Below are 20,348 nucleotides of genomic sequence, written 5' to 3' on the forward strand. Positions count from 1 at the left end.
CACTCCTTGGAATTGGGCAAGTGCTTCTACCCTGTGTTAAAATAAATGTGTAGCTTTGGCTCCAGGTACAGTTTAATTTTATTCATTGAGAAGAAGGAAGGTTTTCATGAGCACTCCCATAACAATAAGCCACCTGTGTGTTTGTCTCTGTGCAGTTAATTATTATAACACCTTGTCAGTAGACTTGTAATGGAACAAGTGTGCAGAATACACTTTTAAAAAAAATACTTAAAGTAAGTTCAGTTGTACTAGACAGTTCTTCCCATCTCTAGGGACTGAGTAGCGAGCTGGGAACAAGGCATTTTTGCATTTTAATCATGGCCTGAAATTGAATGTGTTTGGTTGACCTTTTAAAAATGTGCCTCAGTGTATTCTTCTGGGAGACTGAGCACAGTAAGCTTAGTGAGACAAATGGGTTTTCCTGAGGATTAAGGAGTTAACTGATAATTAAAAAATAAAAAAAATAAAAATCAGGTTTTGTGGGGGAAACTACAGTGTCTTATTATTATTATTATGTCAAGTGGTCTCTGTTTTACAGGTGAAATTTTCACCTGGAAAAGGCTTTGAAGTATAGAAGGGGTGTGATTATTATAGCAAGGTAGTTGAGGGTGGTTAAATTATTGCCCAGCTTTTTTCTAGTTTGAAAAATGAGCTATCGTTTGAAAGTATTTCAAAGCTACATTTCCTTATGTTTCAGCTACCTGACTGCAAATAACAACCAGAATTTCTTGTATACTGCAAGGCCATTTTTGAAGAGAGCTGCCCTGGTAATAAGCTATGTAAGTACGAATGGGCTTGGCTATGTATTTCTGTGTGTGTAATGAGAATGAGCGTTACGAGGTAGGACCCCAAAAGAGTCAGAAAGCTGAGATGATGGATGTTAATGCAAAGTTAGTCTTGGAAAATAGTCTAGAAAATTTCAGCTGGGCAGAAACAAGGCTCTATGGTTTTGGGTCAAACTTTCTTTCAATTTGTAGTGGTTGCCATTACAACGGTGTAATCATCTGCAGGCATTTGCTGCCCTAAATACAGGGGGAACCTATGGCACTGGGCTGACTGGCAAATCCTGACTTCTCAATGGCATGCTGTTAGTTTCACAGTAGGGCTTGTGCAGAGTCGCAAGAACAGCTCTGCCTGCAAATTCCTGGTGCTTGGTGTGCAAGCAGCACTTGACATGTCGTTGGGGAGAAAACCACCACCACAACGCTGGGTCTGCTGGGTGTGCAACTCCCCGTCCCCGTGCTCCTCAAGATGCCAAATCCCCTTGCTTATCCTGCAGTGACAAGTGGTTCCCAGAAAGGTGGTGAGCTGCCAGCCCACAGAAGTCCTTCCAGAAATTAGGATTACACAGCATGAGAAACATCGATGGAGCTTGTCCTTAGACCTGTGCCAGCATGAGTGAATAATAATAGCTTTTAAGACGTGAGCCCTGTATTTCCCTCTGTATTTAGTTAGAGGTCAGTGGCTAAACTCCACAGTCTGAGCCACAACAGGGTGATGGATTTGTCCTTAGAAATCCTGCTTTTGTTGTGGGTAGCTGCGCTGTGCAGGTTCCCCTGAGTAACGCTACAGGTGAAACGGGGAGGACAACACAGCGTGCTGTCTGTGCTGAGAGCTGACACGTTTGTCACTTGTATATTCATAGTCCTCTAGCTGATGTCTGGAAGATTAGTGTTCTTGCCTTACTACGCAAGTTCTTGTTCCCCAGGGCTCTGCACCACAGCAAGCCTGTGGTGTGCATGGAGGTGGTGGCTGGTGGGATGGAAAGGGGTGCAGTGGGGTTAGGGATTGCTTGGGCCTGGGAAGCCAGGGTAGGCTTGTCTGCCCTGAGCAGAGAAGACTTGCACCCTGCCTGTGTAAGCCCTTGAAACGGACTCTCCCCCTACCTATGGGCTTCAGATGCTTGGAAAGGTAAACACAAAGGCCTCGGAGTTGAATTTTGCCACCTGCATGGGCTGTCAAAATTGATTTTTGCCTAAACAGCTGAGCTGACCCTCTTCTGAGCACAGCACAGAGCCAAGAGAGCTATCAAAAAAATATTTGGCAGAGGCTTTAGTTCCTCTTAGCAGCACATTACTAACCTGGATGTTCTTCTTTGAAGGTGATTCTCGTTTTGTATTTCCGCCTCTGGATAATGGGAGGATCCATGCCAATGTTTTCAGAACAGGACAATCCAGCTTCATTCTCACCCTATCTGCTGACAAGGTACAACACCACTAATCAAACAAAAGTTTTCAAAACTGTTGTCATGGCATTATTTTTTCCTTGCACTAAAATGTTTTACAGATGGTAAATGAGAAGGCTTGTTTTGTTGTCTTAACTTAATTACTTCTCCTTATTGCTCTGTTTAGAATAGAAAACAATCAGTGTTATTTGAACCCCAAAGCGTGCTCCAGTTCCTGTAGTTATGTTACATCCTTTCTTACTGAAAATTCTCGATTTATTTTTATGCAAAGCCCCAAGCGTATAGTTTAGTTGACTGAGCATGGGACTGGAAAGCCCAGTGATTGAGGCCTAAATGTTAAAACTGTCTCCTCCTGAGGTACGGGATGCAAGCATTTAGCGTTTTAGCTTCAGCTGCAGTTTGTGTAAAAGGGGATGACTGCGTGTGTTGGTGAAATACAGGTGACTGATCAGGACTGTGAAGGTGGAAGGCGGGATCCTGGTGGCGTATGGTACTGCCCTACTGGTGCACAGTCGTGGCTGAGCATAGGATGGGCTGCCATGTGTAATAAAAACAATGAACTTGAAATTTGTGTTAACAGGTTTGTATTCTGTTATTTTATCACCACTTTTTTTTTTTTTTTCTAAAGATACATAAATACTTAAACTTGACACAAAATGATTTTTTTTCCTTGCCAGGGACCTGCTATGTGGTTAGGTGGGCTGATGCCACATCCCTCTGTCTCTGCTGGACCTGACCTGCAGGGCGGTAGCTGCTGCTATTTAGCTCTTCCCCCCCAGACCTAGCCAGACCAGTGCTCCAAGAAAGTGTTGGGAAGTTGGCTTCCTCTTAAGACAGGGCCACGTGCATAACTGATTGTTGTGGTTTGCTACTAAACTGGGGAAAGACTCTTTGGAGGCTTCTGGAGGAAATTCCTGGTGTCTTAAATGAAACAGGAATGGTCCTTTTCTGTCATTTTCTGGCTTCGTTGGCTCCTAATTCCAGCAGCAGAATTGCAGCTGAGACACAGGTTAAGATCAAGAAATTCTTATTCAACATCTGCTGCAGAGTCAGGCTGGATCTCATTTGGGAGACCTTTATGATAATGTGACAACAGCTCCTATTACCATCAAGGCTAAAAGTGCTTCCAGGAAGGAAGTTGTCTGATTTGGAAAGCTCTGATCTGTTCACAGCATTTCTGGCAGAGTCATTAATACCAGACTCTGTGCTGCACAGTGTGAAGGTTTTGTTGCTGTCCCTTTTTGATATGTTTATGCTAAGAAGGGGGTCATCAAGTCCTAACTGATCCTGGGCTGATTCCAATTACTTATTTTGTGCTGCAAATGTCTTTCGTGTGTTTGTCTCTGTATATCATACAATGGGGAAGGTTTTTAAACCCCAAAGCTAAGCTTCTTGGGGTATGAAACAGCGACTGTTTTTATTAACAGCCTTGTGCAGGACAAGTGAGAGTGCTGCTGGCTGACCTCTGCACTGGCCCCAGCAGCAGCCCTGGCCTCACCTGCAGTCCAGCAACCTGTCTGCTCCAAACATTATGAAAAGTCACTACAGAAACCCTTCCAAGTGAAAACTATTATTGTTTCTCTGGAGGGATTCTAAAGCCCTGCAGTTAGCCTGGCTCTTCCATGTCTGCTGAGCTTGATCCTAACCCTCACTTTAGCCAACTTACCTAGGAACCTGTATCTTCCATCCAGAAAACCCATCCCTGGCATTCAGCTTAGGTGCAGGAAAGAAGGAAGCTGAAGAGAAAAGATTGCCTTTAATGCCTCATATTTCAACAGGGTAGAAATAAGAGGTGTTGTTAGAACAGTAAAATGCTTGAGAGTGGATTTGGAGGTGGTAAAACTTGCTGGCCCTGGTGTTAGGGGTGACATTAGCTTAGGGTCTAGGGCATCAATGCTTGAGGATATTCAAGATCCAGGTAGGTGTTGGTATGCGTGGTCACTTGCCTGGCTGGTGGGTGTCCTGTCACATAAGAGAGTTTTTTTGTTATGGTCCAGCCTTGCAGAAGCTGCTGAGCAGTGCGTGATCCTCAGTTGTGGACACCAGCAGCAACAGGATATGGGAAACTGGTTTGAGAAGTTTTAGTGAGGCTTTGAAGGCAGTAATTAGCTCATAGCACTGAATGTAAAGCCAGGATGTTATTTGCAGTTTGGGGTGAGTTGCAAGGGTAGAGGAGTTAGGTTTGGTATTGAGATTTGCAGCAGCTCTCAGGCTGGATGGAGTGTGGTAATTGAGGTATATAGTATGAGGCCAATTGGCTTCAAGTCCACCTGTGACTGGAGACCAAGAATGTTACTTGATAAAAAAGACAAAGCCCATGAAGCCAAAAGCAAGGCCAGTGTTGAGGTGGCTGCTAATGCCTGAAGTACAGCTGAAATAAGGGTTAGTGGCTCAGGCAGCAGAGGAGTTGTAACTCTGACAATCAGACAGCACAAATGGGAGTTTCTGCTTGCAAGCACAAGTCTTCATTTGCACTGAGCTGGAAATGTGGTTACTGTGCATGCCTTGCCAGGGTAAATGTTATGGTTTTCAGCAGGACTGAAAGTTATGTTAAGACTTTGCCAAGTCTCTAGGGCTAGGAAGAAGGCTGATGACAACAAATGGAATAAAAAACCACAATAGTTTGGAAATGTGTGGCAGTTGTTGTGAAATATATGAGGTTAGATCTGGAGTTGGGGTCTTGCCTGGCATAGGATGAACCCCAGTGAGTGTTATTAACTCTTGCAAGGTTTCTGCATTAGCTGTTGGGCTGTAAGGGTATGGTTTGTCCCAAAGCTGTCAAGGATTATTAGAGAGTGGCAAAGAGTAGGGGTAAATGTGTCAGAAAATGAATACTTCCATCCCTGAAAGGTGCTGGATTTTCTAATATTCCCAAATACCTTAAAACTTCCAGTGAGATAAATGAAAGCCATGTTTGCTCCAGTGTGTTGCTTGGCAAGGGTGATATGAGAAGAAATCTGTCCATCGCTCCCTCTCTCAGCTGAGGCAGAAATGAAAGTATTGGGAATCCCACTGTTCCTAAGCACTGCCATTAAAGCCTGTCCATACAATCTTGTCTGCTACAGAAAATAAGTAGCTTCTCCAGTGACCTATCCTAGAGAATACAGATTTCCAGTCACTGCGACTTGTGGCATCCCAATATCTGCAATGGGAAAGCTGTTGTGATACAAAAACCAATCCCAAACCTCTGTTACAAAATTATTGCTTGAATTAGATGCAAGTTGAGGAAGAAAGCAATTAGAAAGGTTTGGAGAGCTACCCAGCTTTGTGCAAACAGTGTGCTGAAGTGCAGCTAGGGTATTAGCAGGGTGTTGACTGGTGAGCTGTCACGCTTCAGATGTTTTGCACAACATTTCTTTATTCCCCCATTCTTGAGGGGAAAGAAGTAGGAGGCCTCCGAATAAGCAGATTGTGTTACTAACACCGTGGTAAGACAAGGAAAAAAAAGCCCATTGTACAGCATGCCTTAAGGTGTGTGAAACATTAAATCCTGTCAGTAATTGCAAACTAAGAAAATGTATTTCTTTCTAACTGCATCTTTGTATGTCAAGTTATATTAACTTCTTCTGGCATCAGCCTCGTGTTATCCCTTGGCTGATCACTCTGGTCATGAAGCAGTCCGCTTTGTGTTGTTGCATTAAATAGCTAACACATTTCTGCCTTGATGACATTGTCCTCTGGTTGAACTGTTCTCTCTGTAAGCAGACTTTCTGCTTTTCTTTGGTGTTTTAGTCAGGTAAATGAGAATTCAGCCCTGCAGAAAGCTGAAGAAATGCTTATAAAAATTTTTATCTATAGATTGTAAGAAACGGCACATACGCCTTTTCATATGGATTTGTGACTGTTTTTGGAGCAATGCATTTAATCATCGTGGTTGCAACATCCAAGGGGATGAATTGCAGAGAAGCACGTGGCAGACCTGTGCTGGAGATGTGGGTCTCTATGCCAGCCACTTCTACCAAGGCAATAAAGTGTAGTGACTCCTCTGGTATGCGATTTGCACTGACCTTAGGCGGGGAGTTGGCATTAAAATGGACCCCTGCAATATATCAGCCTTTAATTAGCCAGGTTTGGATGTGCTTCCTGAGTGGAAAAGGTCTGCCTGTTTAGTCAGGACTTTCTTCTGTGTGCCCAAAGGTGCTTAACTTCTTCAGCCCTATGTACTGTCTCTCTGTGGGCACCCAGAATTGGGGCCCACATCTGTACAAAAAGGAAAACAGCAATGTCTGTCAGAATTGCTATCAGGTCCACCCAGGGCCAGGCAGTCCATATTGTAAATGTAAAATGTTGTTGTTGTTATTGTTATTATGCTAGGAGGGTGTGTGTGGGGGGAGCCTGTTAGGAAGATGACACTACAGAGCAAAGGCCAACCTACAGTACCATTATGTTCCCAGAGGAACCTGCTTTCCCAGAGTCACGTGAAAGATTTGAGCATCTCCTAGTTAAGTTTTCTTGGTTTAATGAACAAATACAGGTGTAGGTAGTGTTTTTCTGGAAGTCAGCTGAAGAGGCATTTTTGGTGGGCCATGGCACTTGCTGACGTGCTGGTTCCACCACAAGCCTTCCCTGCTGAAAGTTGGTGTTTGGAGTGGCAGGGTGCAGCTGAAGCAGAGGCCATCAACCCCTGTAGGCAATGCATTTTGTTCTTCAAAATATGTTCATGAATGAAGGCTACACCACAGCCTCTGAGGCAAAGCAGTGTGCTCTGGGTGGCCCTTTCACTCCTGCCTACGTAGGGTAGGGGTAGGTGATGCTCTGGTGTACAACAACCATTTCCAGAAGTGTTATCACAGTGACTTTTATAACCTCTGGGTTTTTAATTTCCTGAGGATCAGCAACTGGCCATCTCACCTGCTGCCCAGGGGACCTTCCATCCCTGCTGCCTCAGTGGGCCTTTTCGGGAGCAGGCCGGGAAGCTCCGGGCGAGGGGTGGTTGGGGGTGAGCTGAGCTGAGCACAGTGTTTGATCACAGGGCATGCTTCTCTCACAGCACACAGGCCTGTGGAGAGGAAGAAAAGTACGAGATCAGTACCAGGTTTTCCAGTATTGCGAGTCTGACAGCAGGCTTGGGTTTCACAGAATATGCACAGGCTCTTTGAAAGTCTTCCCTCTTGAAGAATTTGACATATTTTAGATTCTTAGCCACAGAGCTGAAACAACTGCTAGAGCCATTCACCGGATCAGAGCTCTTCCAGCAGTGCCCCCCTGTGCCCCTGCTGCATGCCAGCCCACCTTCCAGGGAGTTACCTTGCTCTCCATCAGGCTGCAGCAGTCTTTTGGTACTCCTCTGCTCCTGTCCTCTACTACTGACAGCTCTTTTCCCCTAGATGTGAAAGTTTTGATGAAAGGGTCTGCACAAGCACTTTCCCCATTCTGAGTATTTTCTGTCTAGCTGATGTTTGGATTTGGATGTTAAATTGGAATTAGTCTCTCTCTTGTTTGTGTATTCTCACTCCACTGTCACAGGATGTGCTGGATAGACACAGCATGCTATTTTTCTTCTAAGGCTATGAAAAGAAAATGTTTAGGCTGACAATGTACAGATCAGTAAAATAAACTCATGTGGGAAGGTATGATTTAACTGGCAGCTCCCCAGGGAAAGCACAAATACATACAATTTTAAGACAACACCTTTAAATAACACCACCTGGTTATAATTGCAGCCACAGGTGTCCTGGGAGGACATTGTTGTGAAGTGGCTCATCAAGCACATTTGGCTTTAGGGCTTTGTAGTGGGTGAAGAGAGCCTGGAGCTAAAGTCACTTCAGCTGTTAATGCAAGTGAGAAGCTCTTTTCCCTAATAAAGGCATTCTTCTCACCATTACATGAAGTGAAAGCTCCCTGAGTACCTGGCAACAGGCAGGCTGCCTTCAGAGAAGACCATTAACATCATCAGGGATTTCTGAAAAGACAACAGTCTTCTTTCTGCTTCTGAGACCCCCCACCCTTTTACATACAACTCCTTCTTTTCCAAAGTACCAGTTCAGTGCATTTCTAGTACCCATCTTCTAGATAGGTCCATCTTTTTCCCAAGCAGGAGAATATTTTTTGCCCTTGCCTTACTAAAATCCTTAGTGCAGTAAAGCCTTACATTTGTGGGTGTATACCCCACTGGTTTTGTGGGGGAAAGGTGGACCCCTGTTATTTGTCGGGGATGTGATGCGTTGTCCCAGAAGTGGACAGGCTGTAGGTTGCACCACTGTGTGCACCTAGAACAAATAGTTTCACTGGCCCTCACTTTTCCATGCAGCCTTGGTAGGGCACGGTCTGAGTCTTGTGATCCCTCAGTTTTGAAAAGAAATCTATAATCATTCCCTGGGAACTGGGGAAAAAAAACTTAAAATGCTCCAAAATCAGATAGCAAATGAAACTCCTCATAAATTTCTATAACTATATATATATATATATATATTAAGCTAGTTTCACAATCTTCATGTGCTCAGATCGTCTGGGTTTGGCAGAGCTGAGACTAGAGCTTTTCCAAGCTCGTTAGTCTCTATTACAGCAAAGGGTAACAGACAATCCCTGAAGTATTTTTATGTTGTATTGTTTATGGCTTTAAGTAGCACCCTTTATTTTCATTTTTTTGCAGTAGAAGCAATCAGGTGAGATAGTTGTTTTCTGCAATGGGTTCTAGATGTGAGTCATCCTGTATTTATCTTAAATAAGGCATGCAACGGTACACTTATACTAAAAAATTTAAAACTAAACAAACTGGATTGCTATGACAACACCTGCTACCTACAGAAGTTTTGTTTTTCTGAATGTGCCAGAGATTATGGGAAGGGAAAAGAAACACTTGACACCTGCTGAAACTTGGATTTCCAGGTTCAGTTTGCAAATAAAAAATGACTCTGCTGTAATGCAAATGTTGTTAACCAGCCTGGGGGAAAACTGGTTGCCAATTAAGAGGCAGATTCTTCCAATCACATCACTAGTAATACTCTGCCTTGACTGAGATTAGTTGATGAGAGGGAGATGTTATAGGCAGGGATTTTTCTCCCCTGGAATTCCAAGAGACATGAACAGCAATATAGAGAAGATCATTAATTTAAAATGTAATTCACTTAGTCAACTAATTAAAAGAAAATACTTTTGTTGCCATTTGCAGGTAGGCCTCTGAAACATAATTAGCTCCTGGAATCGTTCTACAAATCTTCAAGTACTCAGAATTTGCAAATTATCTCCTTGCCATGTCAGCTTTGGAGAGAATGTTCTTCAAACATTTCTCGGGCATCCAGCTTTCTCCTTAGTGTTGTGATACAAGAGCCACACAGATACGGAAAACTATCACGTGCTTTTGAGATCCATAAGTAAAAGCAGCACGGAGTTGTCGCTATCTATTATTAGCATCTTGTTATTTTTCTGTTACTAGGACCTAGAATAGTGATAGTTTCTACTGCTTTATTTTGTACAGCCATCAATCTCATTCTAGGACAGTTTGCCAAAGCTGAAAGCATATCCAAACTTTTACTTGGATCAGAGCTCACTTGAGACTTTCTTGCAGCTTAGAAAGTCCTGCTAAAGTCAGGCAGCAGCCTCCTGGGACTTGCTTTCTGTGTCTGCTTTTGGCACGTGCAAGTTCAGGGAGAGTTCAGGCCTGGCAATGAGAGACCCGGCCAAGGATTCTCTAGAACAACTTCTGGAGATGTGAACCAGTTGACTGTGCAAAGGTAGCAGTGACTGTCACAGGCTTTGAAATAGTTCACCGCTCTTGGCAGAGTGTATTTAGGATGCTAATTATTGCCATAATGGAACAGAGCAGTTGTCCATCTCCTTTGGGAGCTGCCTCTGGCAGTGAGCTGTGCACATGGCTTTTGAAGAAGGTGAAAACCCTGTAAGCACAGAGAAAAGGAGACTTATTTATAAACCTCTGCTGGTCAGTGCACGTCTCAGAGTCTGTCCTCTCATCTCCCACAGCAGTGTGACCTAACCTTCCATCAGAAATGCTTTAACATACTCTAATCCGGCTACCCTTAATTCCTTTTAAAATTTGTTAAACTGACTCAATTTGTTACGGCAGCAAACTGCTTATTTCTTCCGTGCTGCACAACGATTTATCAGTTCATGTCTTATCAGGGAAGATGCAGAAAAGTGTCTAGTCTGTCTTTAGCTGAAATGCTGCAGCTTGCACGGATCCAAAATATCTTGTCTTTTTTACCTGCCTAGAATCACAGAATGGTTGAGGTTGGAAGAGACCTCAGGGTCCATCTGGTCCAAGCCCCTGCTCCAGCAGGGCCACCCAGAGCAGGTTGCCCAGGACTGCGTCCAGGTGGCTTTTGAAGGTCTCCAAGGAGGGAGGCTCCACAGCCTCTCTAGACAACCTGTGCCAGCTCTCCACCACCCGCACAGCACAGAAGGGCTGCCTGGTGTTCAGAGGGAGCCTCCTGTGCTCCAGTTTGTGCCCACTGCCTCTTGTCCTGGCACCGGCCACCACTGAAAAGAGCCTGGCTCCATCCTCTTTGCACCTTCTCTTCAGGTATTTGTAGACATTGGTGAGATTGCCCCTGAGCCTGCTCTTCTCCAGGCTGAGCAGGCTGAGCATCTCACAGGAGAGGTGCTCCTGTCCCCTCTCATCTTGGTGGCCCTTCACTGTACTCTTCCCGGTATGTCCATGTCTCTCTTGTACTGGGGGGCCCAGAACTGGACGTAGCACCCAAGGTGCAGCTTCACCAATGTTGAGCAGAGAGGAAGGGTCACCTCTCTTGACCTGCTGCCAGTACTTCACCTAATGCAGCCAAGAATATCATTAGCTTTCTGAGCAGCAATAGCACGTTGCCAGCTCATGTCCAGTTGGTGTCCACCAGGACCCCCAGGCCCTTTTCTGCCAAGCTGCTCTCCAGCTGGGCTGTCCCCAACACGTCCTGGTGCCTGGGGCTGTTCCTCCCCAGGGGCAGTACTCTGCACTGCTCCTTGTTGGACTTGATGAGATCCTGGCCAGCCCACCTCTCCAGCCTGTCAGGGTCCCTCCGGATGTCCGCACGGCTCTCTGGTGAGTCAGCCAGTCCCCTCAGTTTTGTGTCAGCAGCAAATTTAATGAGGGTCTGCATTGTCCATATCGTTAATGAAGATGTTAAGACTGGAGCCAGTACTGACCCCTGGGGTACTCAGCTCATTACTGGCCTCCAAGTCGACTCCCCACGGCTGCCCGCTACCCTCCGGGTCTGGCTGTTCAGCCAGTTTTCAATCCACCTCACTGTCTAAAAGCCTGGTCTGTGTAAGCAGGAGAAGGTTTGCAGTGTGTTGTGGTTCGTTAAACAACTTCCATGGATGTTTTGGTGCTTATTGAGAACGGTAACATGCGGGGCTTGGAAGGACAATTATTCCAAAAACTTGGTTGAAGTACAAACCTAACTGAGTGCTTCTGAAAATCCTAAAATACACACTTGTAACAATATTATATGCCGTGACATTATTCAGATTGGTATAAATGGATATGCATTTTAGTTTGAAGCTAGGAATGGGTCTCGGTTTGGCTTTTAAGTAGCTGTAAATAGATACTGGCAACCTTTTCCGAGCTGTCACGGTATTAAGAGCGATGCACAGCTCTGCTGTTTTCCAGCTGAGCAGAGGTGTGGGAGCACCGCGTATAACTTCACTGCGAGCACCCTGGTGTGAGCAAGCTGCACCAGGTTTTGTGTTGCTGGGTTTCTCAGTAATGCAGGCCAGAAGAGATTGGCTTGTTAATTAAAAAAAGACACTTTTGTTTCTTCAGAAATAGCAAACAATCAAAATTTGAAGAATTTGGGTAGAATTATATTGCTTTTTTTGAGGGATGCTTTCTTAAATAGAAACTGGCCTTTTAATCACTGTTTCTGTTAAGTGAGAAAATGCATTTTCTCTCACTTTTTTCCCTGTTTACTACTTCAGGGAGGAAAATGGCGGAAGGGAAGAGAAATGTGCCAAGTGGTTGAAACCCTTAAAGATATGGGAATATATCACTTTCCATCAGAATTGTGAAATGAGAATGATTTGGGGGGGGAAATGGGAATGTGCCTTTTCCACTGTTTACAATGAAACATTATTCTAGCCATTTAACCTTCCCAGCTTTTGAGTTGCTGTGCAGCTGGAGATGTTTGGTTTTTTGGATGAGAAGAAAACTGATATCCTAACTGTTTGTGGTTATTTGAAAATGTTTTCACAAAAATGTAGGCCTGTTTCATCCCCAGGTCTTGGCCCAGCACCCATCTGGGAAATTCCATCCTGCCCGCCTGAAGTAACATTTAGCCTCAATATCTTACCTCTCCTGCCACAAATATATTATAATGCTGTAACTGTTGTTGTAAAGGCTGCGTTTTGACCCCAAAGGGGCAGGTTTTGAAGTGGCAAGTGAAGCAATTCTCTGGCTCTACATCTCTTGGGGATCCTTTGTTATCATTTTAATAAACTTGCTAAGGTACCATGGCAACTGGGTGTGATAACAACAGCTAAAGCAGGCGGCTCAGATGAAGAAATCCTATGCAGGATAAAATATTCTATCTTTCTTTTGTTTTTTCTTTTATTTTGTATGTGCCTTTTTTTTTGTGCTGTGTACAATGTGGACTTTTCCCTTTTCAAACGAAGGAAGGGTTTGTCTATTCAAAGGCTCTTGCAGTTCTGCTTGGTAGACTTCATGATTGCTGGAATAATCTCCAGCCTCAAAGGTATTTGAACTTCTGTAAATGTGGTTTGAGGGAGAGGCTTTTTTGGGCAAGTAGGTGCCAAAAAGAAAAAGGCTGGGGGGAGAGGGGATGTTTTATTATTTATTTATTTTTCTTTAACCAGGTTGCACCCATGCTGTTCTTGCTCAGACCTCTGAAAGCCAAAGCCCTGCATACTTCCCATAGGGCAGTGTGTTCCCCATTTCCATTCTCCATTATTTCCCTCTCTATAGAGAATACCAATTAATGAAGATTACAACAATTTAAAAGGCTCCCTACTTCTACCTCACTTTTGTGGTTTTCACCAGTCCTGATAAACTCTAATGGGATATGGGGATAAACACCCTGTGCCTCCTTTGCTCTCTTTTCTCTCTGTGCCAGGATGCAAAGAGAGAAGGAGAGGTCTGACTTTAAATGCTCAGTGTTGTGCACATAGGTGGAATCCTAAATTGGAAGTTAAGCCCAGGTAAAAGGATATTTGGAATTGCAGGAGCGATGCAATGTGCTGTGCAACAGATGGATACACCTATGTACCTGCTTAGTTATTATTCCTTTGTAGTTGAAGCTGGTAGCCAGTCAATACAAAGTACAACATTTGAGTGCAATATGAAGATACGTGAAGTTTTTTAAAGGCTGATGCATGGAAAACACACAAATGTTATTGATCTTATGCTATTTTTTTAAATGGCCTGTTGAAGTTGTGCCCACCTTCCAGTCCCCCCAGTCCCTCACCACATTAGCATGTCTTTATTGGCAGAGAGGTATAAGGTTACCTGTGTATGCATAGCTATTTTTTTCCTCCTTCTGTCTAGTAAGTGGTAAATGCCAAAGTCTCAGTCTGTGTGAACTCAGCTCTGTTTTGGTATAAGGAAAATGTTTCATGGTGTTGGCAGCCATGCCCTGTATTACATTACCTGTTTTCTTTTGCAGGTTTCTAACTTACTCCTACCTTCTGGCCTTCAATGCGTGGCTTCTGCTGGCACCGATTACCCTGTGCTATGACTGGCAGGTCGGCAGTATCCCTCTGGTCGAGTCTGTCTGGGATGTGAGGAACTTGGCCACAGTCTTGCTGGTCGTGGTGCTGGTGTTACTCAGCCTACACTGCATTGCTGCATTCAAGGTAACACAGAAAAAGATACAATACAGCATTTTGTTTAAAATCTTTTGTTTCCTAATCTTTAGATGAAGTGGTCACTAAGCACAAATTTTCCTCCCAAATAAATTGGACTGAGATGAAAAAACACACCACTACATAACTAAAGCAGGCAAGTTTAACACATGAAAATGCCCCTTTAGCTGAATATCTCAGTCTCTAATTGGTTTGATTTGAGGGCAAAACTTGGCCCAGAGCCCTGCCTTTGATTACTGTTAACGATCCAAACCTGCTGAAGTTGGGGAGAGTAGTCTCAGCCTTCCCGATAGACAGTAGGCTCTTTGCCATTTGACTCAAACAGGACTGGGGACCGTCATCTGCAGAGCCCTTTGAAAAAGAAATCAATTATTGTAGCTGTACCTTTACTATGCTTGTAAAACCTAAATGTTGGATGCATCTTGATGAGAAGTAAGGGAATGCAGGAAGTTTGAAATGATCTGGAAAATGTTATTTAGCATAAATAATCTAGTTGGTAATCCAAGCTTCATGTTTCAGCATTTCAGATCCACTGTTATTGCAGAAATGAAAGTGGGGGTATACCAGGCTTGTGAGGGGCAAGAGAACAGATACGGACTGACATGGAAGGGTGTCTTTGTAGGTTACATGGAGTAGCAAACTATTCCTTGTGCAGTTGTGTTGTGGAAGTTTCTTTAGGAAAGGTGTATGTAATCATTTTTGAAATAGTACAAAATTTCTCCTCCTTAAATGTAAATGTACAACTCACTCAAAGACGTAGTAGAGGAGTGACAGGTTTTTAATACCAATGTTACGCTAAGCCATGCAGGTCATATTTATGCTTCGGTCTACCCTACTAGTCTTCTCTGTGCTCCTGAGAGAAAACGAACCAAACAGATTGAGGCTGCAGTGTCATTAATTTAGATTATACATTGACAGGTGCTGTATGGGAAATATGGGAAAATACCCTGTTAGGTATTCACTAGTTCCACCTGCAGGTTTTATATCATCTTATATTCCTCCTGCTTTCATTACTCACTGTTAGAGATACCCAGAAATGTTTGTATTAGACCTAATCCTGTTCCCAGGGAAGTTAATGAGAAAATTCTCATTACCCCAGTACTGAACACTTCTGAAAAACCTTATTCCACATTCTTTGAAGTTTCAGTTGCTTTTTATTTCGTCTCCTATTGTCAGAATTGGTACTGTGTACAAAATTAATGTCATTGGTTTGCTGGGAGAAAATCTTTCGGGATTATCCAAAGACATTTTGTGTTACATTAACGTGGGTAAAATGATAATCCAGAAGAATTCCTTTGGGTAACTAAATTGTGTATCTTCTGTGAAAATGGAAAACAAAGTATTTCAAAAACACTCTGTGCATTAAATACCTAGATTTCACAACTTTTTTTTTTTTTTTTTTTTACTCCTGTGCTTTTTTTTTTTAAGGCAAAACAATTCAGTCTGGATTTAAGAATGCCACTGTTTGATTTGAAACTTCTATTTTTTTTTTGTGAAGATAAGTTCACTGTTTTACTCTTAACCACCGCTAATGTTGCTTTAAGCAAAGTGAATTTCACTTTCCAGACATTCACTTGTTGGATGTCTTGAAATTCATTGTGTAGATTCCCTTATGTTTGCTCTTGAAAACCCCAAACACTGAATGAATTAAATCCAAAGTGATTCACTTTCATGTTTAATGTGAGTAAAACTAGAATAATCGCATATTCTCAAAAAGTGCTCTAATCAGTTTCAAATTCCCAGCAAACCCACTGTGAACATGGACCCTGGTAATGGTTGCTGAAAGTCAACTTGGACATGCTTCTCCCATCCTTAGGTATAATTACAAGTAGCTGAAATATTCTGATTTTCAGAAAATATAATTTTCTGAAGCTATTTTCTGTTTTATTTTTAGCAACACACAAAACAATCCAATTAGGATATTGCCATTAGGTGTTATGAAGTTAATTATGATGTACTAAGCAGGAAGAGACACTTTTCCTGGAAAAAAAAACAAAACACAGCCCTGTTGGTTTTGGATACTCTCAGGAATGTCATCCACAGAGAGAAGAGGGAAGTTCAGGACACTTGAACTGCAGGCACAATTCATTATATTAGGCTCTTACAAAAGCTTCTTTCAAAATGCAACAGCAGTGGCTTTTAATATGACATCGATACCCCCAAGAGTTTCCGTCTGTCAAGCCCCTAGCACTACTTCTCACTGTGTTGTAGTTGGTAGGTAGCATCACTGATTTTTCACATTTCATAAACTATAAGAAGTCCTGGTTTCTGTTCGAAGCAAACATATTGAACTGTCTTAGCAGCCATTTTCTCTCCTTTTTCATTGAAAAGTCTAACCTGGAAGTAATAGCTTGCTGTTTTCTAAGGAATGGTTTTACAGTGAACAGGCAAATAGTTTGTGTGCCTTTTCTTCGAGTGTGTAGGTGTGCATGGGTAAGAAAGGACAAAAACTCATTCTTTCTCATCGGCATTAATACTTTCTTTCTGTGGCATGGAGGATGGAAATGCTAGAAGTTATTTTGGCAAAACTGAAGACACTTGTGCTATGAACACTGATTTCCAGTGGCAAGAGGTGGTGCGTGTATCCACAAAACAAGCTCGCAGGAGACTCGCAGAATATATTACATGGAATGTAATTAGAGAATGCATGTATTGGATTTCTGCCTGTGTTGCCACTGAATTTTAAACAGGGCTAATTTGTTGTTGACTTTCATGATTAGGGTAATAACGCTTTTGGCATGTAAGTGTGATGCTGATAAAGGACTTCTAAGGCATGAAGCTTTCTTGTTCCATTTCATTTTGTGAATGTTGTTATACCTCAGAAGGGGAAGAAGCCGTGCAAGATTTCTACCCAAAAGTGCTTTGCTTGAAGCATGTCTGTTAGTAAATTGGACAGAGTTTTTATGTTGAAAAAAATGCAGAAATGGAAGGGAGCTATCCAGTTTGTTATTGTTTGGAGTGAGAAACCTAGCTCCTCCTCCTCCTGTGTTTTCACTGTTGATCTCCTTATGTAATGAGGAAGTTGCTTTAAAAATTTCTTTATTAATGCCTTGCATGTAATTTTTATTCACTGTGTTGTTTCATGTGGATAGTGCTAATCCCTCTTGCTTGTTGGCAAGGTGGAGGCTTGAGGGTGGAAAGAGCTTCCCTGTGAGCAGCTCCCAAGGAAGACTTGTTGCTCTGCAACAAGTTTAAATGCACAACCATCCTCTCATTCCTATCACAGGCGACAATTAATGACTGTCTTCAGGAGACCTGACAGGAGTAAAGAAAAGGCCTGCTCCTTGTCACACTTCCCACAGTCTCTGCTGTGGGAGTAAAGGACCTCGCTGTCATCTCTGGCCAAGATTTTTTCATAGTGACTAATGTGGAAAAGTTGCAGTCCATTGTTAAGCATCTCTGAAACCTTTTGAGACTTGATTTTTTGCCATGCAGATGCCCAGCATTCTCTGCAAATTGGTCTCTCTGTTTTAGCCAAGGTGCCAAGAGTCATCAGTGGATTTTGACATCCTAGGTTCTGCTCAGTTCTTTGTTGTGAACTTCCTCACCAGTCTGGCTGGGCTTCGAGTAGCATAGTGGGAATATGACAAGGGCAGGGGACACTGTAGCAAGGGCTTGCATCCCAGAGATATAATAATAGTTGGAAAACGAAGATGAGTTTTGATTATTGTTCATTTTCAAAACCAGCCTCAGCTACAAGGAATGGACTCGGTGTGTTTTTCACCTTTGTGACTAGGTTGATTACAAAGGTGTCGGTGAAATGGCTGAGCCACCAACTTGCTCTAGTTTCCCAGCAAGCCAGTTGCGAGGCCAAAGAAATAATCTGTCACAGAATCACAGAATATTCTGAGAATCACAGAATAAATCCAAGGGACCCACAAGGATCATCAGCTCCTAGCCCCACACATGACCACCCCTGAATCAGCCCATATCTCTGAAGGTGCTGTGCAGACACACACCTGATCTTATGGGGCAACTAAGTTCTGTGAACTAGTATTTCAACTGTCAGGTACAGGAAGGATCAGTACACTCCCAAAGTTGATAGGGCTAAGCAAGTACATACCAGTCTTTTTTCTTGGAGTGGGGTGGAAGCCAGGGTCAAGGTCGTTTTTTTGGAATCTTAACTGAATTTTCCAGGTTCCTTTCCATTTCCTCTAACCTTCCTTTGCACGGTTTAAGCCAAGCAATTTTGTTTATATTTGAGATATTTATAAAAATTGCGCATCATATATTGCCATGTACTTCAAATATCTAGTAGCAAAGAGAAAAAGATGAAATCTGAAATCATACAAAGTCTTTTCATAGTGGCGTTTTCTAGACCTGGATCTGAATGAGGAAACAACTGCAACTCCTTAAATTAAAAAACATTTATCACAAAGTCCCAGCAGTAACACAAAATAGTCATGGCTGTGGCTAAGGCCACTAACATACCCAAGGGCCCATAGCATTGCCTTTCTGTGCTGGAAGAAGCAGTAAGCACTTGGTGAACTCGAGAGGACACTTCTTGGCATATTGTCAGTATAACAATTATTTCTTTGACATGTCATAATAATTCAGTGAGTGCGAAAGGGAAACCCTTCAGATGTTTGAAACGCCACTCTGCATGGCATTTTTAGGTCACTGCTTAATTAGTAGTGTGATTAAAATGCAGCTTGTCCTGTCGCTGTGGCTGTGAATGTATGTGCAGAGCACCTGATGGATCTGATTGCATTTAGGTACGGTACCAGCACTCCTGGGAGAACAGCCCCAGGCAGGGGCAGCCACGGGAGGGCTGGTGGTGGGAATGCTCAGGTGTTTATGACGGGTTAATTCACAGCAAAGCCATCTGGAAATGTAACTCAAAATTGTGGCTAATATACCTGACCAGTCTGGGGGAATTTATCGTGCCTCATACAGTTTGGGGCTTGTCTTGCCCTTGACCAGTGCTCCTGAGGTAGCTTGTGGGGGCTCACAGCACTTTCCCCTAGCTCTGCAGGAGCACACAGTGCTGTGCAACAGTTTGTTCACGTGTGAGGAGGGAGTGCTGCTTATGTTCCAAATCAATAATAAAAAATAATCTCTAGCGTCCCCTAGGACATATCTTTTTAAAGAATGCGCTTTGCTGCTGTATGTGACAGTGCTACATATGGCACAGGAAGTTAGGATTTTCAGTTTATAGTCATTGCATGCAACTGATACAAATATATATTATTTTTCTGTTCTTTTATATGCTACAGTTGGTTATTTTTTACTTCAGAGCTAATTTTAATTTTAAGGTAATGCTGCCTCTTTATGTTTCTCTGCATAGTGCTTCTTAGCCAAGACAAGGCATTTTATACCAAATTATTATGACTTTAATTCTTGCCATAATTGGCATCATATTGTCATTTATCTGGTGCTTTATGTGTATGAATATTGTCTAAGCATATTCCTGAGTCTCTTACAGAGTGTATTTCTTAGCCGTCAATGTTTAATAACGTCAAGGAGGGGAACACATTTGTGTCTTCTCTCTGTGTGCATGTTTCTGTTGTTTTTGCTAGCACTCATTATGTGTATTCTCTTGTGCTATTTACTTTACCCTGCACTCCTGAGACCTTTGCCTGGTTTCCCAGGTTTGGCATTTCATTAATAAATCACAGCTTATGGACCTTTCTGGGGAACAGTAGCCTTTTATAATATTCTGCAGTAGTAACGGCACAGTTAGAAACTATGCCTTGCAAAATTCATATGCCACAACACTTGCAGAACAATACCTGCTTCAAAGACACTGCAAGGTGAATAAGGCTATTTATCGACTGAGTATATCTGACGAGCTGGAAACCACAGTCATTTCCATAAAAGGTCCATTTAAAATAAATCCTGCTTTCATTTTCCTGAGGGCCCACTTGAATTCCTTCCACATACAGAAGGTCAGGACTGATGTTCTTAATCCTTAGCAGTGAGTTTTTTCTGTGCTGCTTCTGTTGTTAATGTTTGCTTCGGGGAGAGAGTAATAAGCCAGAAAGACTCTGTTTGGTGAGGGCTGCAGGAATGGGGGAGCCCCTTGAAGGAGCTCTGCTCGCCTCGCTGGCTGCCTTCCTGCTCCGTCGGATGCTGCGAGCGGATCAGCTGGGGATCCCTGGTGGGGCTGCAGACACATGAAAGCCTTCCCGGGGTGTTCGCAGTGCCAGCCAACGAACTCAAGCCAAAGAAGAAGCCTTCCGTAGCCTGTTTGTATGTGATTGCTGCCTTGCATTAAAAAATAAAACACGGGAACTGCCAAAATACCTTTTGAGCCAGATTTTTCTTCTTGGTAGACGGTTGAAATAAAAGGTTCGGAGTGGGGTACTCTGAGTAAATACAGCCGTAGCTGAAGCAGCTCTGATTTTTCTCCCCATGAAGACATTCAGCATCTCACCAAATGGGCTCTTAACTC

The 20,348-nt window shown here is 43.0% G+C and overlaps 1 protein-coding gene across 1 annotated transcript in view; it reads left to right on the forward strand.

Moving 5' to 3' along the window:
* The window catches only part of TMTC1 (transmembrane O-mannosyltransferase targeting cadherins 1), a 151,239-nt gene that overhangs the window by 54,725 nt on the left and 76,166 nt on the right, over nucleotides 1-20,348 (forward strand). Inside the window, exons 6-8 of the mRNA XM_035550707.2 lie at nucleotides 698-779; nucleotides 2,102-2,205; nucleotides 13,756-13,945. Of these exons, the coding sequence (XP_035406600.1) occupies nucleotides 698-779; nucleotides 2,102-2,205; nucleotides 13,756-13,945 (376 nt within the window). The remainder of the gene's footprint in view (nucleotides 1-697; nucleotides 780-2,101; nucleotides 2,206-13,755; nucleotides 13,946-20,348) is intronic.

The sequence above is a fragment of the Cygnus atratus genome, chromosome 1 (assembly GCF_013377495.2).
Source record: "Cygnus atratus isolate AKBS03 ecotype Queensland, Australia chromosome 1, CAtr_DNAZoo_HiC_assembly, whole genome shotgun sequence".
NCBI lineage: Eukaryota > Metazoa > Chordata > Aves > Anseriformes > Anatidae > Cygnus > Cygnus atratus.